The following is a 27,612-nucleotide window of genomic DNA, read 5'->3' as shown; positions in this document are numbered from 1 at the left end:
GTGAACCCAGCCTTAGTGACACTGGCGACGGGGGGTGATCACGGGGTTAAACCTTTATTGGGGGGTTAGGGGGGTACATTAGAACTAAAGGGGGCTAACTCTAACTGCCCTAACAGTTATTACAGTCACAAATGACACCAATGCAAAAAAAAAAAAAAAAAATGACATTGGTGTCACTGTGACTGGGGGGCAGGGGTAATTGGGGGGGTGATCGGGGGGTAAAGGGGGGGTGTGAGTGTGCCTGGCATGTTCTACTGTGTGTGTAGAGTGTTGGTGCAACTCACCGATCCGCTCTCCTCCGTGTCGGAACGAAAAATACCGACACGGAGGAGAGAATACATCACTTCCTCTCCTGTGTTTACATTACAGGAGAGGAAGTGATGTCACCGGGGATTTCTATTCGTCGGGAGCGATCGCGAGGGGGTGGCCATGAATGAATGGCCGCCCCCTCGTCCCGGATCGCTCCCGGACGAAAACCGACCGCCGCAGGCACCGGGCGGGGGCCCGATCGGGCCCCCGACCCGCGGGAGGCAAGGGACGTACATGTATGTCCTTATGCCTGCCCGTGCCATTCTACCGACGTACATCGGCGTGCGGCGGTCGGCAACTGGTTAAAGTCTTTAATAACGCAATAAAAAGAATCCACTTAAGAATTGTAGTAAAAACAGGCATAAGAAATGAAAAGCCTTGCTATTTGTTATACCCATTTTTACTACAATTCTGTAGGTAGAATACTTTTTACAGTATATCACTATTAGTATTTTGTCTTTCCATTTGAGCATGGTGGATACATCAGTTATTTAAGAGCAGTTCTGAACAAGCGTGTGAGACCTGGTATTCCCTACACCAGATAGATGCCTGTTTGAAAAGCTGTGGGTTTATTCCTTCTGCTGAGTGGGGATAACAGAGGGGAGTGTGGCACACTGCACAGCATGTTTCTTGAAGCACTTCAGTGATTTTTTTTTGGAGGAATTTGGAGCACGGAGCACTTTATATGAAAGGTTTTTGATAAAACTTTGGACTATTTTCTTGGGTTTTTTCTATGTTTTTTCACCGCCAATCACAACATTTATAATTGTGGACTGTAAGAGCATTAGATATTGGAGAGATAGAGAGGGGGGTCCAGAAGATTTGATTTGATCAAAAGAGGCCCCTTTCGCAGTGACAGCGTTGTCAAGTAGGCGAAGGGGACCCAGTTACCACTACCATGTTAAGAGAAGAACTAGAACTGTCAATCAGCGTTAGGTGAATTAGTGCAGTTGAAGCCATTTTGAGATAGCTATAATGAAGACACGGGTATCACGGGTATATTTGGTGGCACAGTGGTGTAGTGGTTAGCACTCTAGCCTAGCAGTAAAAAAGGTCGCTGGTTCGAATCCCAACCACGACACTCCCTGCCTGGAGTTTGCATGTTCTATCTGTGCCTGCGTGGGTTTCCTCCGGGTACTCCGGTTTCCTCCCACACTCCTAAGACATGCAGGTAGGTTAATTGGCTTCTGTACAAAATTGGCCCTAGTATATGAATGGGTTGTGGGCTCCTTGAGGGTAGGGATCAATGTGAGTGTGCAATGTACAGGGATAGGGACAATTGTAGACACTCACTCAAGTTGAACTGGATGGACTGGTGTCTTTATTCAACCTTAATAACTATCACAAATGATGGGGATGGTAACCCTACTAGCAACAGGAATCACAGCTAAATTTAGAGGGATATGCCATGGTACTCCCACTAAGAAGAATCCAATTGATGTAAGACCACAGCAGTTAGCTTCCATGTAAAATGTGATACAGATAAGAGAAAGGTAGACACGTGCCATTAAATAGGATTTGTTTCTTTATTAAAATATGCTGTTCAAGAGAGAATGCCGGTCTCCAAAATACTTTCAGAAGCAACAACTAATTGTTGTAGAAGGATAAAAGTCCAGTCATCTAAGCCTAATACCTCCAACACTTCTATTAAAGTTCCTGTCAAGCAGGCAGGCCCCTCATCTGTGGTGCCCATTCAGGTAGAAGAACTTACTCAAAGACTACCCTTGATTCAGGTGCCCCAGTGCTTTGCTGACTTAAGATTTCTACAAGCACCTAAATTGCTTACTGCTTTCAGACTTGAAATGCTTAGAGGTTCATGGTATTGGAGCATAGAAGTACCACTGCATCATTTACATGCAGATCAAGCTGTCATTTGACCCTTTTAATGGGTGGACAGGCATGGACATTCCACACACGTCATTGTGTGTTCTTGGCAACCAAGTCCTGCAAGATGCTTTTTGGATGTTGGGATGAGCATCAATCTGGTGAAATGATTGCTAGCTCCTGTCACCTCCAGATGTGACTCCTTGCCAGACAGTGTGCGCCCCATGTTGCAGCCAGTGAACCAGCATTTTGTTCAGGGGAAGGAAAGAACTGTGCAGATTGATAAATAAGTGGAGACTCAAGATCTGGGAGAAACATCCTCTTCATCACTTTCAGAAGTCGCAGTGAAACAGCCTATCCGAAAGATGTCAGAGCCCAGGGAGCCAATGGTGAATCGACAGACTAGGCTAGTGTGGGAACCATGGGTGGATTTCCATGCCTGTATCTTGTATAAGAAGTTTCCACTAATATAGTTTAGTTTCACCTAATAGGTATGCTTAAACTATGAAACTGTTCCTTGTTTCTTGTAATATTTTTGTTCAGGTAAACTTGCATTGACAGATTTTTTTGTTCTAAGGGAACCAAGGCATTTTTGTGGGGGCATAGTGCAGCTCTAGCTGACAGCAGGCTGGCTGAGGAATGAACCCTGATTGTCTTCTGTTCAGCAAAGGGCTGTGCCCGCTTCTAACAATAGGGTAAGATGACTGTAATTGGCTGCTGCACAATCTGGAAATGAAACCATTCCCACCGCATGAACAGCCCCGTCAGAGCAACTGGAACTTGTGGGAGTAGTGGATGTTTGTGCCATTAGATGTTCCATGAGCTCAGACAGGAGCCAGAGGAGATTTAATTGATGCAAAGTATAGGTAAAAGGGCTCTACTGCCATTTCTGCTGCCATTGCAGTTGGAGATCACCTACAGTCTAAGAAGAGGACTTGTGAATTTGCTTCTGAGTGGTTGCTGTGCTATCTTTGGGGTGAGTGAAAAAGAACCCCAAGGCTACATGTGCTATTTCTGCGCTAGTTCAGCAGAGTATGCTGTTGACTTGCTGTGTTTATCAGATACTGTCACTGTGATGGACTATTATATTGAGCTATCCAGAAAGGACTGTTCTGCTGTTACAGTGTCATGCTGCTGTAAAAGATTAAGAGTTCAATAGATCCCTACGGAGGTGTAGGCTGCAGAGCTAGGCTCAAGGCCTAGCTGGCTACATTTTGCCTGACTACTTAGGAAGTGCAACCCTGTTCCTATTGGCCATCTTGAAGTGTTATTTCACTGTGGCTACCATTTTCCTTGTCCTTGACGAGTAAATCTACCTATAGATGAACGATTTCCTGTTTTTCCCATGGATTACAAATACTCTTCATGGGTCCTAGAAAGTCAGTGTGCTCTGAATAAAATGATTTGAGCTCAAAGCCAGCAAGACTATGGTTCTATACGTATCTCATTGACCAGTGACAGATTTGATTTTGTCGTTAGACCGCTCTCCAGTATACATTGCTCGTTTGTAGATTCTTTTGTTTCCCTATTGTGTTTACTGCTTTTGCTTCTTTTGCCTAATCCAACTTTTATGGGGTTTTGTCCATTAAATAAATCCCATTGCAAATTTTCAGATGTGTCAGGGTCATTTGAGTTTAGAAACAGGATGGGTCATCGCTGGTGCAGAGCAGGAGAACCCATCCAATCCAGCAGCTCTTCAAAGAATAGCACCACATATTTCTTCAGTTTTACTTATTGTTTAAAAGGCACATGTGACAGCACCTAACACAACTGACTAAAAAAGAATTACGTATATAGGGACCACCCACCGCCAGAACACACCAGTCGGCTCTCGCAGCCATTGGCTGCCAGCGCTGATCGGCTGCTGGTTTTCAAGCTTGCCCATTCAACAGAATTCAGATATTAGGCCAGCTTCTGTCCGATAGGCTGCTGTACACACTGGCCGAATGTCAGACAGATTCTGTTGAACCAGCCAATATTTAGCCAGTGTGCACCAGCCTTTTTTCAGTAGAACAACACAAATTATTATTAGGGAACCCATATGTGATGTAGAATATCCCTTTATAGAATCAATTGGCATAACATTTTGTAGATTTCCTTAAGCTTGGTACACACGGATGGAATATCGTCTGGTATAAGCCGATTCAACACAAACCGGTCAACATTCAGCCTGTGTGTGCATCAGCATGTCAAACGGGCATGCTGGAAAACCAGCATCCAATCGGATTGGCACTGGCAGCCATTGGCTGACTGGTGTGTTCTGGTTGGGGGGGCAGTGCTCCTGTCAGAACAGAATAGCTCAGTGGGAAGATCGCTGCATAGTAAGCACAGTAAGCTCCTCGGTTTTTTATTTAGTTTAGCCTGCTGGGTTGAACTTAAGCCTCGTAGACACACGGTACAATTGTTGGCCAACCAAGCGTCTGATTTTTGTCAAAAGGGAGTGTGCCAGGATATTGTCTTGCATACTAATGGTACATAATTGTTGTGCCACAAACACACACCTATTGACATACTACAATGAATTTCAGCTCTTGAGCGCCACCCTTTGGGTCCCTTCTGCTAATTTTGTGTTTGGTGAGTATTGTTTCCGAGCATGTGTGTTTGTACTTTCAACTTTTATGTGATGAATTTGTGTACTGACCATATGAAAATCTGACGTCAAGCCGCTGTCCACCGAAACTTTACTAGCCTGCTATTCAACATTTGTTGGCTGAAAATTGGACAACAGTTGTCAAAAGGAGCGTACTAACGATAAGATTTTTTTGGACAAGAGTCTGTCAACAGACAATCTGCTGCCAACAATCGCGCCGCGTGTACGAGACTTATGCGCGTAACGGACTTTAGTGCTTCACCTTCATTTTGCAGCAAGCTGCAACACTACTCACAAAACGTTGGGGTTTTGGCCATGACTGGATGTTTTAGGAGGTTGTTTCAGGTATCTACACTTCCTGCACACAGCAATATGCCCCTCTTCCTTTGTGACAGAGTTTCTTTACGGTGTACCTAAGCCACAAAACAAAAAATGTAATATATTGCATCTTAGCAGTCCTTAAGTGTGGTGTCTGCATTCATTTTATTTCAGGCTTTTTTTTTTCCTTTGCTTTCAATCCTACAAATAACACACTTCTTGTCCTAGAGTGGCTACACTCACTACTTCATTGTATCTGTGGAGAACGACATGTTTGTCTCCCAGGCTGTATGCCTGATTTGGGCAACAAACGTGTCTTCCTCTTTTTATCTTCATTACAGGGGGAGCAGGGAAATTTGTGGTTTACGGACGATAACTTGGAAGGAAGATTTTATTGATTGAGATCTCAGTTCAGTTCAAAGACAATTACAGTTGTGCTCATAAGTTTACATACCCTGGCAGAATTTATGATTTCTTGGCCATTTTTCAGAGAATATAAATGATAACACAAACACTTTTCTTTCACTCGTGGTTAGTGTTTAGCTGAAGCCATTTATTATCAATCAACTGTGTTTACTCTTTTTAAATCATAATCACAACAGAAACAACCCTGATCAAAAGTTTACATGCCTCAGTTCTTAATACCGTGTATTGCCCCCTTGAACATCAATGACAGCTTGAAGTTATTTGTGGATGAGGCTCTTTATCTTCTCAGCTGGTAAATCTACCCATTCCTCTTGGTAAAAAGCCTCCAGTTCCTGTAAATTCTTGGGCTGTCTTGCATGAACAGCACTTTTGAGATCTCCCCAGAGTGGCTCAATGATATTGAGGTCAGGAGGCTGAGATGGCCACTCCAGAACCTTCACTTTATTCGTGCTGTAGCCAATGACAGGTCGACTTGTCCTTGTCCTTTGGATCATTGTCATATTGGAATGTCCAAGTACGTCCCATGCGCAGCTTCCTGGCTAATGAATGCAAATGTTCCTCCAGTATTTTTTGATAATGTTCTGCATTCATCTTGCTATCAATTTTGACCAAATTTCTTGTGCCTTTGTAGCTCACACATCCCCAAAACATCAGCTATCCACCTCCGTGTTTCACATTAGGAATGGTGTAACTTTCATTTTAGGCCTTGTTGACTCCTCTCCAAATGTAGCGTTTATGGTTGTGGCCAAAAAGCTACATTTTGGTCTCATCACTCCAAATGAGTTTGTGCTTGGTTTAAGGATTGTCTCTGTGCTGTTTGGCATATTATAAGCTGGATACTTTGTGGCATTTGCATAGTAATGGCTTTTCTCTGGCGACTCGACCATACAGCCCATCTTTCTTAAAGTGCCTCCTTATTGTGCATCTTGACAAGAGCTGCACAATTAATCGTAAAAAAATCGTGATCTTTATACAACCCCTTTGAGGATCTCTATTGCAGAGTTTGCTGATTCTTTCATATAACAAGCTGCTCACTCAGCTGTCAAAAGAAAACATCCAGGCAGTCTGCCAAGTTTTTAAAAGGAAACATTGTAACTAACTTCCTTCTTAGATCAAAGGGAAACTTCTGTGTGTAAATAAAAAAATCCAGGCAGTCTGCCAAGTTGTTAAATAACATGTAAATGCAGAAAGTTTAACCACTTAAAGTCTAAATCTTTTTCTGACACGTGTTTCTTAAGTTAAAATCAATATTTTTTGCTAGAAAATTACTTGGAACCCTCAAACATTATATATATTTTAGCAGAGACCCTAGGGAATAAAATGTCAATTGCTGCAATATTTTATGTCACATTGTATTTGCCCAGCGGTCTTTCAAACACATTCAAAATACACTTCAATGAATAAAAAAAATCAAAACCGTAAAGTTAGCCCAATTTTTTTTGTTTTAATGTGAAAATATGATGTTGCGCCGCGAGAATCGTGAGAGAATCATGATCTATCTTCTAAGCAAAAAAAATTGTGATTCTCATTTTAGCCACAATCATGCAGCTCTAATCTTGACACAGCCACACCACGTTTTCAGAGAGTCCTATTTTTCACCTGAAGTTATTTGTGGGTTTTTCTTTGCATCCCGAACAATTTTCCTGGCTGTTGTGGCTGAAATTCTAATTGGTCTTCCTGACTGTAGTTTGGTTTCAACAGAACCCATAATTTTCCACTTCTTGATTTGGAGTTTGAACACTGTTGATTGTCATTTTCAATTTCTTGGATATCTTTTTATATCCCTTTCCTGTGTTATACAGTTCAACTACCTTTTCCACAGATCCTTTGACAATTATTTTGCTTTACCCATGACTCAGAGTCCAGAAATGTCAGTGCAGCACTGGATGAAAGATGCAAGGGTCTGTCCGGAGGTCCAGAGACTCATTGACCTTTTATACACACACACTAATTACAAGCAAACAGATCACAAGTGAGGATGATTACCTTTAATAGCCATTCAAACCCCTTTGTGGCAACTTGTGTGCATGTTATCAGGCCAAAATCACCAGGGTATGTAAACTTTTGATCAGGGTCATTTGCGTAGTTTCTATTGCCATTATTATATAAAAAGAGTAAACACAGTTGATTGATAATAAATGGCATCAGCCAAACACTAACCATGAGTGAAAGAAACGTTTTTGTGTTATCATTCATATTCTCTGGAAAATGGCAGAGAAATCATAAATTCTGCCAGGGTATGTAAACTTATGAGCACAACTGTATAAGGGCACTAAAAAGCTGGTAAGGTCGACTGTTTTTTTTGTACTTGCTAAAAATTTTCTTGGCCTGAAATATTAACCTAATGCAGCAATTACATCTAAAGTCTATTAAGCTGCAGTATAGAACATTTTTGTTGTTGGATTTAGATAGCTTTTTAATGCTGTTCATAAGTTACAATTCCATGTCCTTTTCTCTTTGTTTTAACTGAAGGCTGGCACTACCTGAATGTTTTTGTCATGAACTCTCTTTGGGTTACTACGGTTAAACTTTTGCTAATTTCCTCCTTGCATCTTGGAAGTTAGGGTATTTAATTAGGGTATTGAAACAGATCTCTTTGCCAGCCCTTGCTTTGGAAAGCAAGTGTCAGTTTATTTATACCCCTATTATAATTTCCCTCATTGATTCTGTTTTCTAATAATCCCTGGGCACAAACTTTTCCCAGTATACAGTGGTATGTGCTAGAGATGACGTAAAGTGCTGTATAGATGTTTACATTCAAGCACAGACACCACAATTTTAAGTTTCGTACCACCAACTGTCTTGTACCGTGTATTGTCTTGACTAAAATAGATTCTTGCCTGTAATGGCATGCCTGTGATCTCCTAAATTGGTTTTCACTTTGTAGTTATCAGTCTACAGCAATCCTGGCAGATACTAAAATATGTCATCTTACCAAAGACAAACTGAGAGTCCGCACACAAAACAAATATGACCTCCCGATAAATCTTCACTTTTTATGTTTTTTTTTGTTGTTTTTGTTTTATCATCCTGTTCCTGCTTTGAAGTTTCCTGAAATTTCCAATATATAAAACCTCTTTCTCTCTACAAAGTTTTTTAAATCAAAAAACATTTATATATTGGTATATTGTTGATCTGAAATTGCAAAATGTGTTCAGCTCTAGGCCCTTTAAATGCTACTGTCTGTTCACTGAAGAATCTGTACTGTTAAGTTTGTTTAATGAGGCAGGGGTGGACAAATTGTTGTACAAATCAGTAGCCAGTCATTTCATACTAGGAACAGAAATGCATGTCTAAGGGAACATTTGCTTTCATTGATGACAATAGAAAAGGCTAAGAAAGTTAAGCATTGTTTCTTGTCAATTTTCAAGCTGTTGCTAAAAAAGTAGAATGTAAAAAAAAACCCTCCTGTATTTCTGATGTCTGCTGGCATTTTAGAAGAAAATAACTGGTAAATGTTCCCTGTGGCGGAAGGTTCACCACTGAAAAAGCTGTAGGTTCTCTTGCTAAGTGAGTGGTCTCATTAAAATTCAAATAAGGGAACACTTTACATTGTGAAACCTGTAAAAAGTTAACAGTAGTTTCCTTAAAACTGTACTGTAGATAGGCATCTGAAACACATGTTTGGGAGTCGTTTGAGCTGCCGAAGTATTGTAATTCTGTCTGAGCTTTTTAGGCTGAGCTTCTCCTATGGGTCGCAGGAGTGCAATTTGTTTTGCACTCCTGTGACACGTTTTCAGCGGAGAGCAGTCTGAAGTTCACTCAGACGTCGACGTCACCGGTATCAGTCCAGGCAGCGCGTCATCCCAACTTAGGAAGTGTGAATCCGTCAGCTGCCCGAACTGATGGCAGTCTTATCCTCTCAGTGGGTCGGTGAGCCGATGAGACAGCAGCTGCTCACCCCTACACAGCACAGCGCTCCAGTGAGCGTGGAGGAGGAGGGTTACTGGTTGACAGGCAGCAGCTCTCCACTCAGGGAGGTGTGAGAACCGAGCCATCGCCAATGTCCGATGGCTTGGTTCTCAGTGCAGAGACGGCGGGAGACAGATGCAGCATCGGTCTGATGCTGCATCCATCTAGGTAAGTACAAAAAAAAACATACTTCTATTTTAAATTTAGCGAGAATGTTGTCACTATTTATGCATTAATATTTTGATAAAGAGATAAAAAGCTATATAACTGTGTGATGCATTTCAACAACCTTTATATGATTGTTTTGTATATAAAAATGTTTCTATTTCTCTCCTGCATGCTACTTTTTTTTAGAATGGAGATGGACTCAAAGATTATTTTGAAACTGTGGTCAGAATGACCAGAGTTGACCCAAAGAAGATAATTGGATGGGTAATTAAGGATTTGCTTGGCTACCTTCGGCAGGAAAATCTCACTATCAAACAAAGGTGAGATTTGTTTACAAGGTACCTGTAAGTCATTTCTGAAGCTGAATCGGGGTTTAGGAAATAATCCTCCTGCCAAAATACGTTAATCTTTCAGTGCAGGCATAAATATATACCATAGTAAAGCATATTACTATATTACATGCCTAGCAGCAAGATAACCTGAAACAGCTGGACAAGAGCAATAGAAAAGGGTCTAGTCTGGGACCTACACGAATGTTAAAGTTTGTGTTTTTAGCTCTATTTCTATACATTTGTAGCATATTGGTAACCACAACTACTTCATATTTATAAAGCACATGGTGGATGTCACTTGGGGTGTATAGGTAAAGGGTGGAGCATGTTTTCCAGAATTCCTCCACCATTACCAGTGCCTGCATTACCACTTTGCAGCTATACAACTTGGCAGGATCCAGTTCTTGAACAGAACCTAAAGCCAATAACAGATAAAGAATAATATGTGGATGGCATTTCAGGAAAAAAAAGCAGTAAACTAGCTGCATTAAATCAAAGGCTACTACCACTTTTTTTGTGAATAGAGTGGTTGTAAATCCTTGAATATATCCACTGATGTAAATAGTCTTAGGTAATACACAGGTGCAACAAATCCTCCTACATAAGTTATACCTGTTTATCTGGAACCGTATCTCCGGTATAACCTTCTATAGCAGATCAAGGCTCTTTCTGAGCTTCAGAAGGCAGGGGGCTGGAAAAGTGGAGGGAGTGGTCACATCTCTTATATGGAAACAATCACAGCTAAGGTTGTCAGTAACCTGCTGTGTGCTGAACTGGAGGGCTTTCTCCCAGGATTGCTTGGTGCGAGGATAAATGATCAGAAGTGACCTATACAGATAACAGAGGGAGGAGAGAGAAGCTAGAAATCACACAAGGTGCTTTGGATTAAGGCAAGTACACATTATAGAATGATACGCTTTGTTCATTTTTCACACAAAACACACAATCACTTTCAGTGCTCAGAAACCCATCAAAGACTAATTATACAGCAGACCATAGGTGGACAAGATGACATCTTTTGTGAATGCTCAACCAATGCAGCCCTCCTCAGGTTGGGGAATCCAATGAAATAAAAAAAAATACACACAATGCCACCGTTTTGTTAGGCTACACAATTCATGCACTGGTTTTCATCTCATAGTATGTTATGTTTTTATATCCTTTACTTTTATGAGTACCCATTTTTGTCATTTCTGTTAACCACTTTAGCCCCCTGGAAGGTTTTACCCCCTTCATTACCAAGCCATTTTTTTGCAATACGGCACTGTTACTTTAACTGACAATTGCACGGTCGCGTGATGCTGTACCTAAATAAAATTGGCATTCTTTTCTTTTCCACAAATAAAGCTTTCTTTTGGTGGTGTTTGATCACCTCTGCGGCTCGAGTCTCGCTGTCTGTGTCAGTGGCTTTCAATGGGGGCACCCGATGAAGAGGAGGGGAATAGAGCGCCGGCAGGGGCCCACAGAAGAAGAGGATTAGGGCTGCTTTGTGCAAAACCATTCCACAGAGCACATACGTATAGGCATGTTGTTAAAAAAACAAACAAAAAAGTTAACTTTCTTTATCGTACATCATGGGACACATAGCCATAGTATTAACTATATGGGTATATAGGCACCTTCAGGGGATGGGCACTGGCACACTCAAGACAGGAAGTTCACTTCCTATATAACTCCTCTTACCGGGAGTACCTCAGTTTTTTTGCCAGTGTCTAAGGTGTTGGTCACGAGTGTAGATGTACTCTGAAGAGCTCCACTGGAGGGATCCCTATTGCATTTAAACAGCCTCCACTGACCGGATCCATCCACAGTGGCACTGAGGCCAAGGTGGATGGTACCCGGGCCTTGTATAAGAAGAACAAGGTTTTTCCTGTAATGCCTCTCCTTGAAGGGCTGAACCCCAGAACCCAGTGTTTTGGTCATGCTCACATTACCATAAGTTTTTCCTAGCGGGGTGCTATTCGGGTCCAAGGGATTGGTACCCCTATAAAAAGGGACCCGGTCCTTGAAGGTTTGCTAAACGCAGCCTGCCGTAATGGGTGAAGATTGAATCTGTCTGATATCAGCAGAAATCCTGCGGCGAGGATAAGGTAAGGGAAGAAGCCTAGGAACTGTAAAAAGTCCACCTATGGTTTTTCTTCCTTGGGTAAAATGTTGTCATGCCTTAAAGTCTCCACTAGAGGGAGTAAATGCACATACCCCAGAAAGCAGACTCTCCTCAGCTAGCAGCTGGAGAGTACGGCTGTTAATCACACAGGACACAGGAGCAGTGGGGGCAGTAAGGCGCTGCATGCAGGCATTGCCAAATTGAGGAAAATACATTTTACTCAGCACCAGGCTGAACTTTTATTAGCGGCATTCTATTGCTAGACTATAGTTCAGCAAGTAGTGCGTTTACTTAGTGCCTCTGCTTTTGTGCTTAGGACTATGCCTCCCAAAAGGTCAGTGCAAACCCTTTAACCGTTTCATGACTAAGCCTATTTTTGGCATTTGGTGTTTACAAGTTAAAATCCATATTTTTTGCTAGAAAATTACTTGAAACCCCCAAACATTATATATATTTTTTTAACAGAGACTCTAGAGAATAAAACGGCGATTGTTGCAATATTTTATGTCACACGGTATTTGCGCAGCGGTGTTTTAAATGCAACTTTTTGGGAAAAGGGACACTTTCATGAATTAAAAAAAAAAAAACAGTAAAATTATCCCATTTTTTTTTTTTTTTTGCATAATGTGAAAGATAATGTTACACCGAGTAAATAGATACCAAACGTGTCACACTTTATAATTGCACGCACTTGTGGATTGACGACAAAGTACGGTACCTAAAAATCTCAATAGGCGACGCTTTAAACATTTTTTACGGTTACCAGATTAGCGTTACAGAGGAGGTCTAGTGCTAGAATTATTGCTCTCGCTCTGACGATCGTGGCGATACCTCACATGTGTGATTTGAACACCGTTTACATACGCGGGCGCGACTTCCGTATGCGTTTTCTTTGCTTCGCGGGGACGGCGGGCGCTTTAAAAAAAAATTTTTATTTATTTTAAAACGACTAAATTGTTTTTAAAAAAAAAATAAAAATTTGATCACTTTTATTGCTGTCACAAGGAATGTAAACATCCCTTGTGACAGTAATAGGCGGTGACAGGTACTCTTTATGGAGGGATCGGGGGTCTAAAAGACCCCCCACCCCTCCTTTACACTTCAATGTATTCAGATCGCCGAAAACGGCGATTCTGAATACCGGATATTTTTTTTAAACTGGCGCCATTGGCAGCCGAGTAAACGGGAAGTGACGTCATGACGTCGCTTCCGTGTTTACTATGAGGAGACTGGAACGAAGCCGATTACGGCTTCGTTCCAGTTCCTCCCCAGCGGCCGGAGGCATCCCACCAGGAATCGGTGCTCCCGATCGAGCGGGAGCACCGGTTACAGCGGCGGGACTCCCGCTCCTCCGGCATAACAGCCGAGCGGCTTTTAGCCGCATCGGTTGTTATGGCTGGATAGCCAATTGCCTGCTGAAAAAAACGGTACCGGGATGATGCCTGCAGGTGCGGGCATCATCCCGGAATACCCCCGGGAAGCCGAGTACGCACATCTGCGTACGCTCGGCGGGAAGGGGTTAAAAAAGCTTCGTAAAACATCTCCCCCAGGCGTAGAAGACTTTAGTCATGTCTCCACACTGTCATCTTCTCCTGAAATACCAGAAGTGGCTTGCCAGGGTGAGCCATTGGAACCTGTGGGTGTTGCAGCTTCTTCTAACATCTCAGCCCCTGTATACATGACTGAAGATGCATTTTCCTTCGCCCTGTTAGGGCTAGAGGAAAGACTAGCGGCTTTAATTGCATCCTCCATCCAAAGGGATAGGAAGTGTAAAAGATCCCCCTCCCCCACCTCAGACCCTTTATCAAGAGAACACTGAATAGAGGATGAGGTTTTACCCTCAGGAGATCAGGAGGAAAGGCAATCCAATGACTTCTCTTTGGAGGAAACAACGGTGGATGAACTTTTTTCAGCCTCGCTGGTACAATCTCTTACAGAAATGGAAATCGAAAGAGATTCACAGTACTCTATCCCATGGAGGAGAAATTCACCAAAAGATGGAATGTACCAGCAGTTGATGCTGCTATATCCAGTGTGAATAAAAGTCTAACTTGTCCAGTAGACAATGCTCAAATTCTTAAGGATCCAACAGATAAAAGGTTGGAATTCCTGTGAAAATCCTCTTTCTCTTTCGTTCACTGACTGAGACAGCTCCATTAATCTCGACCGTAGGGTCACCTTCAGGAGAGAACATGTTAAACATGTGAAAAAACAGAACTTTACAGTTCCTCCCAGGGGGTGGTCCCTCTAGTAATAACCCCTCAGCCTGCTTCCTGCAGCTCAGTTTTTTTCTGCCTAGTGCAGGAGATGGACCTAGGTTCCCTGCAGGACCATCAGCTCTGGGATATTTTTGCTGAATGTTTGCCTTTTGCGCAAGATGTTAATATCCTGTGATCTGCTATCAGCTGGGTGACAGGCTGGATAATCTAGATCCTTGTAGTCTCCCCAGCCTGACCATTGAGCGTGTGCAGACCCTAGCTACAGGCTGGGTCAGCCACGACATGCCCCTCAGACTCCAGGGGTGGCCTGTGAGCGCAACGATCCAGGGCACACATATGACCGGACTACCAATGCCATAGTCACAGTGTACCGTGGCCAGCAGCCACACCATACTGCTCAGAGAGTGGGTCTGTGATGGGATGTCCCCAGCGTGTCCGGATGGTAAGTACAGCTCTCCCTGCCTCGGTGGGATTGATCAGCTGGGCATTCCCTGGGAGGGCGATTAGGGGGTCCCTCTACTCCATCTCTTCTCTCCCTGTCCCTATTCCCCCCCCCTCTGTGGGGGTTGCTGCATCATGCACTGCTGAGCGTTGTGTGTACCTGTAGCCAGGGGTCCCCTGGGGAGCTCTCACCTTAGATTAGGGCTGCGCTGGGTGTCTGTGGTCTCCCCGCTGGGTGTCTGGAGGTCTGCATGTGCTGATCGCCATAGCGCTGTTCTGCCGCCATTTTCTCTGTCCTTTCACTGTGTACAGTTGTTTGTCGGCCATTCTTGGTGTGCCTCAGTGGAAAATATGGTCAGGGGCCATTTTTCTGTAGCTCGGCGGCCATTTTCTATGCGATTATGTCGTTCATACAGGGCGGCCGGCGGCCATTTTGTTGTAGCCCAGGGTGGTTTTTAGGCTCAGCGCTGGTCCCTGCTGCTCAGAACAGTGTGGTTTTTCACTCGGGACACCTGGGAGCTGATTCTGGATGCAGGCACCTGTAACTGTACGGTGCAGCACTCGGTCAGGGTGGTGGGTCCTGCAGTGGGGGCCCCTCAGTCTGCAGCAGCTAGGAGGGTGGGATTGTGCACCTGTCCTAAGTCCCCATGGGTGGCAGACAGGGTGGGTCAGCATGGCTTCAGAAACTGGTGTTTCTTACCCAGAACTCCCTGCAATTGCAACCGGCCCGTCTGCAAACAGTGCAGTGCCTTTGGACGCCTTGTCGACGGTCCTTGAAATGTTCGTTGCCAGGGTGGAGGCGATGTGTGGACGCAAAGGTGGTAAAAAGAGACCCCTACCCCCGTCCTCCGGGGAGAGCTCTGACACACTCAGACCCCGCTGAGACTGGCGGCCCTGCTCTGTTGTTTCAGATGACGCTGACCAGGACCGATCAGACAGTGAGGATGAGTCCCCGTCCAGGTCTGCGAAAGACAAGGCCCTACTTGGAGCACTTGCCACAGCTGTGCGTGATACCCTGAAAATTCAAGATACAGCAGGTTCCTCTGCTGAAGTAGCGGTCCCCTTTGGGTCCCGTAAGCCAGCCCGTACACCTAAGGTGTTTCCGTATCTGACTTATTTGGATAAGTTCATATACAAGGAATGGGAAAACCCGCAATGGACCTTTTCGGTCCCTAAATAATGGCGATGCGCTACCCCTTTGAGGAGAGCCTTCTTAAAAAATGGTTGGCTCCTCCAGTCGTGGACCCTCTAGTATCTAGGTTATGGGGTCAGCAAAATGACCAGAACAGGCCAAAGCACTTGTGTCGCAGACACTTACTGAATGGGCAAAACTTTTGCACAACGAATTGGAGAAGCAGCAGGCTACTCCCATCTGCGTGGAACTAGCAGACCAGTTAGTGCACGGCCTTAAGTACGTTTGTGACGTGGCCCTAGATACGCTTCCCTTGCTGTCCAGGGCTTCAGTGTCAGCAGTGGTGCTGTGGCGCCTGATTTGGCTAAAATGCTGGTCTGCAGACCAGGCATCTAAAAAAGCCTTGACAGATCTAGCTTTCCTTGGTGAGCGGCTCTTGGAGCCTCGTTGGATGACATTATTAAGAATGTCACAGGTGGGAAGAGTACCTTGCTCCCACAGGCCAGGAAGACTAAGGAGCCAAGCCACACGCAAGGGCCCTCATTTTCCACTTAAAAGAGGCTTTTTTGCCCGTCCGGGACTTCGGTTAAACGCTCCCAGTCTGACAGGGCGACCTCTGAGGGATGAAAGCGTCCCTGGAACCACAAACCTACCACACCTGCAAGCAAAAGTGCTACTGCATGAAGGTTTGCCCACGCTTGTCTCTCGGGTGGGGGGTCACCTTTCGGGAGTTTGCAGCCCTGTGGGCCTCTTGGCTGTCCGACCAATGGGTCTGCGAACTGATTTCCTCTGGCTACAAGATAGAGTTCCTCTCTTGGCCACGAAACAGATCTTCCCCTCCAGCATTCCCTTACTCCCAGCTCGCCTGGAGGCCCTGTTGGGGGCGTTAAGCAACCTGCTAAGCTGCGGGGTGGTAGTGCCTGTTCTGGAGTCGGAAAGGTTCCAGGGGTTCTACTCCAATCTGTTTGTAGTCGCCAAAAAGGAAGGGGTACGTCCAATCTTGGACCTGAAAGCCTACAATTGCTTTGTAAGCGTTCAGAGGTTCAGAATGGAATCAGTTCACACAGTAGTCACTGCACTCCATCAAGGGGACTCACTGGCATCTTTGGACATCCAGGATGCGTACCTGCACATACCCATATGCCTCAGGCATCAGAGGTTTCTGCGATTTGCAGTTGGAGAAGCCCACTACCAGTTTGTGGCTCTCCCTTTTGGCTTGGCATCAGCACCCCAAGTCTTTACCAAGGTATTGGCTCCAATTTTGGCATTGTTGTGACAACGCAGGATCGCAGTTGTAGGTTTCCTATATGATCTCCTACTGGGAGCATCTTCCGCCTCAGAATTAAAGGAGGATGTGGCGATCACCATGCAAACCCTGCAGGAATTTGGGTGGCTGTTGAATCTAAAAAATTCGGTGCTCTTACCGACTTAGCGCTTACTGCTGGACTCCATGGAAGTGAGAGTTTTTCTCCCTTCAGACAAACTGCAGACTCTCAGAGCCACGGTAAAACTATTGATGAACCGCAGGTGGTCGTCGCTGAGCTTCTTCATGAGAGTCCTGGGCCTCGTGGTGGCCTCCTTTGAGGTGGTACCGTGCACTCAGTTTCACACCAGAGTCTTGCAGAAGGAGATATTGACAAAATGGTACAAATCTCCGTTATCCCTGGATTGGCAGATTCGGGTGAGCCAGTCAGTAAGGGACTCCCTGCTCCGGTGGCTGAGGTCCCCGGCACTTTGGTCTGGGAAGTCATTCCTACCTCTACAATGGACAGTGATCGCAACTGACACCAGCCTGACCAGCTGGTGTGGAGTACTGGGAGTATAGTCGACCCAGTGCCTCTGGTCGGGGAAGGAATCCAAGTTGACAATCAATATGCTCGAGCTCCGAGCGATCAGGCTAGGCCTCTCCACACGGTCGATGAGACTACGAGGGCATCCGATCAGGATCCAGTCAGACAATGCCACGGCAGTGACATATGTCAGCCATCAAGGAGGAGCAAGAAGCTTTGCTGCAGCACGAGAGGTCGCTCACATCCTTCAGTGGGCAGAGCAACATGTACCGGCCTTGTCGGAAATTTACATCCTGGGAGTAGAAAACTGACAGGTGGACTACCTAAGCCTCCAGATGCTGAACCCAGGAGAATGGGTGTTGCATCCGGAGGTGTTCAGGCTACTGTGCCTGCGGTGGGGCACACCAGACGTGGATCTCCTGGCCTCCCGTCTCAATTGGAAGGTGCCGAGATCCTTGGGCAGACACGTTGGTGGCTCCATGGGATCAGTAGCGACTGATCTACGATTTTCCTCCACTAAAACTATTACCACGCCTGCTCTGCAGAGTGGAGGCCGAGGTGATACTGATTGCCCCAGATTGGTCTCGGTGTCCCTGGTACGCCGTCCTAGTACGCATGGTTGCGGATGCTCACTGGCGACTACCGTTGCGAGAAGACCTTCTGGATTTAACGGCATGGCTGTTGAGAGCCAGGTGCTAAGGAACCAGGGCCTGTAGGACTTGGTGATTATTTTGTGGGCACGAAAATCTTCTTCTCAGAAGATATACCATTGTACCTGGAAGGCTTACATCTCCATGTGTGTGGACAAGGGGTGGCGTCCACACACCTATTCTGTTTCCAGGATCCTGCTCTTCTTACAGCGAGCTGTAGAACAGAAATTGGCTTTAAGCGCCATTAAGGGACAGATATCAGCTTTGACTGTTTTTTTCCAACGACCTCTGGCATCTCACTCTCTAGTGAGCAATTTTATTCAAGGGGACCGGCATGTAGTCCCTCCGGTGCTTCCACCTTTTCCCCCCGTGGGATCTGAACCTGGTGCTATCGGCGCTTCAGAAACCATCGTTTGACAACATCAGGGAAATTCCCTTGTTGACTCTTTCGCAGAAAGTGCTCTTCCTAGTGGCCATTACATCGGCCAGGAGGGTTTCGGAACTGGCGGCCTTCTCTTGCAAGTCGCCCTATCTGGTTAGCCATAAGGATAAGGTGGTGTTGCGTCCGCAACCTTCTTTTCTGCTGAAGGTGGTTTCGGCGTTTCACATCAATGAAAACATTGTGTTACCATCTCTGTGTCCTAAGGAGTAGTAACCCTACGGTCAAGATTAATGGAGCTGTGTCAGTCAGTGAACTTCAGAGAAAAGGATTTTACCTTGAATACAAAAATCCTATTTTTTCTTTGGCAGGGGCAGTTACTCAGCCTGCAGTCGCTGCAATAGGCATCTGTCAATCCCTAAAGGACCAGTTTAGAAAGGCCCTTAAAGCGGTAGTAAACCCTACTATATGTTTTAAACAAAGACCATATTTCTAATTAGCGAGACAATTTAAATCTATTTATCTAGACGGTTTTATCTAAAATGTTCTTCTTACTTTATATTCTGCGTTGTTTCAATATCGTTTTTCTAGCACTAACTCAGCGCCATCTCTGTTGTGGGTCTTCCTTGTTTTCTCCAATTATCATTTCCACCCACAGTTCGAGATGTGCTCTGTAATCCCACGCGTGCGCATTACGGGCACAATATCCAAGCCTCATTTTCGTTTCCTCTATTAGAAAAAAAAAGATGAGCAATGATCGCAGGATGTCGGGGCTGACGTCTACAACAGGAAATGACGCAGCCCTGACATAAACAAGAATCTTTCCGGCCGGGGCTCGGGCTGCCGGATTTCTGAGCTATTACTGCGCATGCGCGTTGACGTCACTACTCGCAAATACAGCGATAGTACAGGAAGGAAGCCGTCAGGAAAAAAATTATTACTGCAAATCGATTGGGGATGATTGGAGGAAAATATTACTAGAAAGTTAAATTTTTGAGTATACAACCACTTTAAGGAGGTTCCTGTACAACAAGCCCGGGATTTGTCCGAACTGCCCAGAGTATTATGTTTTGCTATAGACGCCATTAAAGATTCTATTCACCAGGCGTCTTGCCTTGCGCTTGTGCTAGTACACATGCGTAGGATCTTATGGTTGAAAAATTGGTAAGCCAAAGCACCATGTAAAAGGCTCCTGACTGGTTTTCCTTTTCATGGGGATCGACTATTTGGGGATGATTTGGACAAATGCATCCAAAAGATTTCAAGTGGGAAGAGTACTCTTTTACCAGTCGAAAGAAACAATAAACGCCCTTCATTTAAGTGGGCTCTTTCTGCAGCGCCAGGGGCATCTGCCTCTAGGCAGTCGCAACGGCCTCTACCGTCAATCTAGAGGAAAGCCTCGGGGTCAGGCCCAGGCACAAAAGAAGTCCTGGGGGCGTAAACCTGCAAAACAGAATTCTAAAGCTTCATTATGAAGGGGCGCCCCTGCTCGCCAGGGTGGGGGGAAGACTTCTCAGAAGTCTGGCAAGAGGAAATTCAGGACAAATGGGTCATCTCCCCGATAGCTCTAGGGTACAAACTGGAGTTTCTGGCGTTTCCACCACCTCGTTTTCTGAGGTCAAACGTTCCCAAAGATCCAGGAAAAAGGCAATCTCTGTTTCAGGCATTAGACCAATTACTGGCTCAGGGGGTTATCATGCAGATCCCCACAGAAAAGCAAGGTTTGGGGTTCTATTCAATTCTCTTCACAGTATCAAAACCAAATGGAGATGTCAGACCCATTCTAGATCTGAAAAATCGGAATCAGTTCCTGAAGGTCCGCTCTGTTCGCATGGAGTCGATCAGGTTGGTGGTTTCTATTCTACAAGGAGGAGAACTTCTGGTGTCTATCGACATCAGGGATGCATATCTGCATGTTCCTATTTTCCCCGCTCACCAAAGCTTCCGTGGTTTGAGGTAGAACAGCATCATTTTCAGTTTGTATCCTTGCCCTTCAGGCTGGCTACAGCACCCTGGGTATGTACAAAGGTTCTTGCTCCACCTGTAGCCAGGCTAAGGGAGCAGGGCATAACAGTCTTGGCGTACCTGGATGATCTATTGCTAATAGACCAGTCGGTGGCCCGTTTGGACCAAAGCGTGTGCATTGCAAACAAATACCTGGAATATCTAGGTCGGATTCTCAGCCTAGAGAAGTCTTCTTTAAAACCACTAAAAAGGCTGGAGTACTTGGGTCTGATCATAGACACAGCCCAGAAAAAGGTGTTCTTGCCTCAGGCAAAGATCAACACCATAAGAGAGCTGGTGCAAATGGTCAGGTCAAAAAGAGATCCCTCCATTCGCCTTTGATGTGGTTGTTAGGAAAGATGGTGGCTTTCTTCGAAGCGGTTCCCTATGCCCAGTTTCATTCGAGACTGTTGCAAAACAGCATCCTGTCTGGAACTAAACGGATGTCCCCAAGGGTGTCCCAGAGCCTCAGTTGGTGGTTGGTAACCTGGAATTTGCTGAACAGAAAATCCTTCAGACCAGTTATCTGGAAAGTAGTAACGACAGATTCCATCCTTTCAGGTTGGGGAGCAGTACTAGAAAAGACAAGAATTGAAAGAACGTTGCCCATCAACATCCTAGAGATTCGGGCAGCGCGTCTGGCTTTGAAGGCCTGGACATTCAGGTTATGGGGTTGTCCTATCAGGATCCAATCTGACAATGCCACAGCTGTGGCTTATATCAATCGCCAAGGGGGCACCAAGAGTCTTGCAGAGCAGAGGGAGGGGAACCATATTCTAACTTGGGCAGAAAGGAATGTTCCATGCCTCTCAGCAGTTTTGATTCCGGGAGTAGAGAATTGGCAGGTGGACTACTTGAGTTGCCAGCAGCTGTTCACGGGGGAATGGTCCCTTCACCCTGACATTTTTCTGGCTGTTTGCCAAAGATGGGGTACTCCAGATGTGGATCTTCTGGCCTCCAGGTTGAACATGAAGTTGGTCAACTTTGTGTCCAGGACAAGGGATTCACCCGCATGCAGAACAGATGCATTGGTGACCCCGTGGGATCAGTCCTTACTGATTTATGCATTTCCCCCTATTCAGTTGCTGCCACAGCTTCTTTGCAGGATCAAGCTGGAAAGAAAGCCTGTAATTTTTGTAGCCCCAACATGGCCCAGAAGGTATGCAGAAATCATAAAGATGGTGGTGGGGGAATCTATGGTCCCTTCCAGTAAGTCCAGATCTACTCTCACTTGGGCCGATATTCCATCCTACCTTACAAACTCTAAGTTTAACGGCTTGGCTATTGAAACACACATTCTGAAGAAATGTGGGCTATCTGGGTCAGTTACATAGTTAGGTTGAAAAAAAGACACAAGTTCATTCAGTTCAACCACAAAAAAAAAAAAAAAAAATCATAAAATCCCATATACCCAATTCTATACCCACAGTTGATCCAGAGGAAGGCGAAAAACCCCAGCAGAGCATGATCCAATTTGCTAAAGCAGGGGAAAAAATTCCTTCCTGATCCCTCGAGAGGCAATCGGATTTTCCCCAGATCAACTTCACCTATAAATGTTAGTACCCAGTTATATTATGTACATTTACAGTTATCTCTACCTTGATTAATGTAAGGAAGCCAGATTCCAGAATCATATATTATAGAGTCTGGAGGGCGTATGTTTCCTGGTGTGAATCCAAGGCTTGGCACCCTCGGAAATTTAGCATAGGCAGAATTCTTGCCTTTCCACAATTTGGGGTAGAGATGAAGCTGGCCTTGAATACTATTAAGGGCCAAGTCTCGGCTTTATCGGTCTTATTTCAAAGACCGCTTGCTTCGCATTCTTTGGTCCAGGTCTTTATGCAAGGGGTGATGTGGCTTAATCCGCCAGTTAGATCACCTTTGAACCCTTGGGACTTGAACTTAGTTTTGTCAGTGTTGCAAAAACAGCCCCTTGAACCAATACAGCATACTCTTAGTCCTTCTGACAAGGAAGTTAGTGTTCTTGGTTGCTATATCCTCAGCCAGGAGGGTTTCGGATTTGGCTGCTTTGATTATTCACGAGGACAGGGTCGTGTTGCGTCCAAGTTTTCTACCTAAAGTGGTCTCAGGTTTTCACCTGAACCAAGATATTGTCCTACCATCGTTTTTTCCAAAACCATGTTCTAGGGAAGAGAAGTCACTACATTGTATTGATGTGGTGAGAGTGGTCAAGGTCTATTTAGAGGCGACTGTTCAGATCCGGAAGACTCATGTCTTATTTGTGCTGCAGGAAGGTCCTAGGAAAGGACAGGTAGCATTGAAATCCACAATTTCTAAGTTTATTCGGCAAGTTATAATTCAGGCTTATTGTTTAAAAGGTAAGGTTCCACCTTTTCAAGTCAAAGCGCACTCTACCAGAGCAGTTAGTGCTTCTTGGACAGTGCATCACCATGCCTCCATGGCTCAGATCTGTAAGGCCGCAACTTGGTCTTCAGTACATACATTCACCAGGTTTTATCAGAAGGATGTAAAAAGGCATGAGGATATTGCCTTTGGGCGCAGTGTGCTGCAGGCAGCAGTACAAGTCCTCAAGTCTGGGCGCGCCTTGCGGGTTGTGTCTCCCTCCCCTCAAATAGCATTGCCATGGGATGTCCCATATAGTTAATACTCTGGGTCCCGTGATGTACGATAAAGAAAATAGGATTTTTATAACAGCTTACCTGTAAAATCCTTATCTTGGAGTACATCACGGGACACAGAGGTCCCTCCCCTTTTTTGGAATTTGTGTATTTTGCTTTGCTACAAAAACTGAGGTACTCCTGGTAGGAGGAGGGGTTATATAGGAAGTGAACTCCCTGTCTTGGATGTGCCAGTGTCCATCACCTGAACCATATACCCATATGGGTTAATACTATGGTTCTGTGTCCCGTGATGTACTCCAAGAAAAGGATTTTACAGGTAAGCTGTTATAAAAATCCTATTTTTACAATCACTTTCAATGTTTCAGTAGATAAACCAGTGTCATGGCCTAAAGGTTTAGTTGGGTCTTGATTTATGATGAGTTCCCCACACAGTGGTATCTATTTTGTACTGTTTAGTAACCATATATATTATGTTTGCAAATGTACAGTACATAACTACTATATTGCTGTTTATTAATATGTAACTGTATCAATAACAGTTACTTAGTTCAGTGAAGTTTGTGTTTGTAGTAGAGGACAGAGCAGAAAAGAGTCACTGGAACTGAATAAAGTATCTGCCATGCCATGTTATGTTCAACTTTAGGAACAGATTTTAATTGGATTTTGTTGGCTAGGAAGGTTTGTGTAATGTACATCTTGATCAGTGTAGCATGTCATTTTCACATTGTGCCCCATCAGCCTGTATACTGTATACACTGTTTGAAAAAGAGTGGCTGGTTGAACTTGCACTGTGTACAGTATCATTTTTGCCACATAAAAGCACAATAATGTGTAATTGAACCTTTATCACGTGCCACCATGCTTTTTGCAGCATTTTTTATTAATTTTTTTTGTTCAGAAACACAAAGAAGACACAGCTAAAAACCATTATCTTTGCATATTTACGAATAAGTCTTGTATTTTGCTGGAAATTACATTGGAATTTAGTAATGCAAAAGTATTTTTTTGACAGGCTTGTAAAGTATCATTTCTGTTTTCCTGTTCCTAGTATGATAACTCCTGCTTCATTGGCAGAACTTGTGACACTGCTGGAGAACAGAGTAATTTCTTCATCAGCAGCCCAACAGGTACATAAGGACTTTAATTGTGTTTATTACCTCAAGCACTTTTATTATTGTCTTTATTTTTAGCATTCTCAGTATTATATGTATTGGCTTACAAGTTTAATTTGTGTACTAATTGGATGCAGGCACTTTTGTTGTAACTATATATTACTTGGCACATTGGTTTTATATTTTTGGTGGTATAGCGTGGTACAGTCTTGTTTGAGTTATGCTACAGACTTCCCCCAGATATCTCCCAGCATCTCTAATTTCCTGATATTTTCTAGTTAGGCACATTTCAACGTTTAGTGCGGGTGTCCCTTTTTTCATGATCGCTTCCCCATACTCTGTAATCTGTCATTAGAGGTAGTTCTCATAAAGTGTGATGATATGGAATCCCATCCTAGAAATTGTTCCCATTTTTTGTGCTGCAATTTCTTTGATTTGAGTTCAAAAAACACCTCACCTTTGATTATGACCGATTCTGGTTAGGGCTTGTATATCCTATTCTTAACATCCGTGCTTTTGCACTCCTTGTACAGAGCCCTTCTTTCACGCTCAAAGGCATTACTCGCTTATAGATCCTCTGTAAGAACATAACCTTTTTCTTTTACAAAAAAACAAAAAAGTGCAGTGCTGTGTGATGCTGAACCTTACAAATGCATAAATAGTGCCATAAACAATGAAAATCAATATTGCTAAAAAATTTTTTAGCTATGAATATATAAAAAAAAAAATTGTGTAACAAACAAGCTCTTTTTCTTATTTTACATTGAAAAGAGTATCATGGAAGTCAGTCATTGCTTCCTTGGGATTCTTAATATCACCCTCTGTGGAAATGTCTTTCCCCCTCCATCCATATCCTTCTAAACAAAAACATAAACAGAAATCTGTGAATTGCTATTGACCACTAGGCATGGGCGAACGGTTTGGCCCAAGCATAAGTTCGGGGCCGAACTTTGGTTGTTCGGATGTTCCAGCGAACACAGAACAATATGCGGTGTTCGGGGCAAATTCTAAAGCCGCCGGAACACTGTTAAAGTCTATGGGACATTAACATGAAAAATTTAAAAGTGTTCATTTTAAAGGCTTATATGCAAGTTATTGTCATAAAAAGTGTTTGGGGACCTGGGTCCTGCCCCAGGGGACATGTGTCAATGAAAAAACTCTTTTTAAACACGCCCATTTTTTCAGGAGAAGCGATTTTAATAATGCTTAAAGTGTCTATAGCATGCCTGTCAAGTGGCACATTTTTCCCATGTTTGGAACAGTCCCTGCACAAAATTACATTTCTAAAGGAAAAAAGTAATTTAAAAGTAATAGCGGCTATAGTGAATTGTCAGGTCTAGGCAATACAGATAAAAGTCATTGAAAAAACCGGCATGGGAACCTCCACTCCATTACCAGGCCCTTTGGGTCTGGTATGAATATTAAGGGCAACCCTGAACCAAAATTTGAAAAACCAAAAAAATTGCGTGGGGATCCCACAAATTCCATACCAAGGGCAGGTCTTGTATGGATATTAAGGGGAACCCTGCGTCAAATCTTTTTTTTTAAATGTTGTAGGGGTCTCCCTCAAAATCCATACCAGACCCTTCAGATCTGGTATGGATTTTAAGGGGAACCCTGTGCCAAAATTTTAAAAAAATGGCGTGGAGGCCCCCCAAAAATCCACACCAGACCCTTAGCCGCAGGAAAAGAGGGGGGACAAGAGAGCGCCCCCTCCTGAACCATACCAGGCCACATGCCCTCAACATGGGGAGGGTGCTTTGGTGCTTGTTAAAGGGGACTTCCAGATTCCGATAAGCCCCCCACCCGCAGACCCCCATAACCACCAGTTAAGGGTTGAGGTCCTTGTCCCCATCAACATGGGGACAAGGTGCTTTGCGGGGCTACCCCAAAGCACCCTCCCCATGTTTAGGGCATATGGCCTGATACAGTTCAGGAGGGGGCACTCTCTCGCCCCCCCCCCCCCCTTTCCTCCGGCCTTCCAGGTTGTGTGCTCGGATAAGGGTCTCATATGGATTTTTGGGGGGACTCCGACGCCATTTTTTTAAATTTTGGCACGGGGGTTCCTCTTAAAATGCATACCAGACCCGAAGAGTCTGATATGGATTTTGAGGGGGGCCCCTACGCCATTTTTTTTTAAATTGGTGCAGGGTTCCCCTTAATATCCTGAAGGGCTTGGTGTGGAATTTGGGGAAACCCCACGCAATTTTTTTTTCTCATTTTGGTTCGGGCTTCCCCTTAATATGCAATTTATCCCTCTTCCATCCAACTTGGTGGTTATTTTGCCTTTCTTCACAGGGCTTCTGTCCTCAGGGAACATGAGCCCATTTTCCCAGACATGTTGGAGTTGTTGGGTTCTTTACATTTACTATTGGTCCTTCTCAAGGGTTGCAGGATCACCACCAGTTATTCTGCTCATGTTTTTAAAACAGTTCTCTGACAGGTAGCTGTAGAAACATTTGCTGATCCCTGCTTCAACTACAAGGTGCTTCTGCTGCTATGTTCTGTTGAGACTTTTTCTGTAGTTTTTGCTGCTTTGTTGTTAGTCAGGTAAAGTCATACACACTGTATAGTTTACCATAATGATTTTGCTAATGCATCTGTCAGTTTTATTAGTTTTGTGCTGTAAAAACAAAACAGTATAAGCCTGGCAAATATGTATGTGCAAATACAGATATATATCTTTACACGCTGCTCTGGAATCCACCACCTCCAGCTACTGTACAAGAAAAATAAAAAAAAACTCATAAACAGACTCGCCTTTAATCCTCTGTTCAATGGACTGCTGCCATACTTCCTATGTGTAATACTGAAAATCTGCACTACAGTATATTGACCTCTGACTCTTAAATAACAAACATTTTCCAGCACATTGATATACTTATTTAACTGGTGCTATAAAGCTGTGTTGATGCATTTTTTTCTAATCTTGTGTACAGTTAGGTACATCCAGACAGGGTTTGATTTACTGTAATGTGTACCTTTTTATGTTGCTTTTAAACTAGGCATTTTATTTAATCCAGTTCCTAAATATATTCTGCTGTACATGCCAATATCTCGGCCACTACATAAATATTTGGTACCCCAATAACTAACACTGATGCCACACTCCTAAATTTTACCTTGTAAAGTAAATTAGACATTGCTGCAGATTTTCTGTTTCTGAAGTAAGATGTTAATTTACCGCTGGCGACGTTCAGATTCTTTGTGCATTTAAGTAGCTGAGAAATAACCAGCAAATAAAACTGTGATTGCAGATTATAATCTGTTTTATGAAAATCTCTACTCATTGTGTC

At 44.1% G+C, this 27,612-nt stretch overlaps 1 protein-coding gene across 1 annotated transcript in view; it reads left to right on the top strand.

Annotated features, from left to right (window-relative positions):
• Positions 1 to 27,612, top strand: part of GATB (glutamyl-tRNA amidotransferase subunit B) — a 189,252-nt gene that overhangs the window by 131,228 nt on the left and 30,412 nt on the right. Inside the window, exons 10-11 of the mRNA XM_077477034.1 lie at positions 9,734 to 9,867; positions 24,253 to 24,331. Coding sequence (XP_077333160.1) covers positions 9,734 to 9,867; positions 24,253 to 24,331 — 213 coding nt within the window. The remainder of the gene's footprint in view (positions 1 to 9,733; positions 9,868 to 24,252; positions 24,332 to 27,612) is intronic.

The sequence above is a fragment of the Lithobates pipiens genome, unplaced genomic scaffold (genome assembly GCF_037356315.1).
Source record: "Lithobates pipiens isolate NorthernLeopardFrog02 unplaced genomic scaffold, aLitPip1_a1.2 Scaffold_13, whole genome shotgun sequence".
In the NCBI taxonomy this organism is placed as follows: Eukaryota; Metazoa; Chordata; class Amphibia; order Anura; family Ranidae; genus Lithobates; species Lithobates pipiens.
This window is presented reverse-complemented; position numbering and strand designations above follow the sequence as displayed.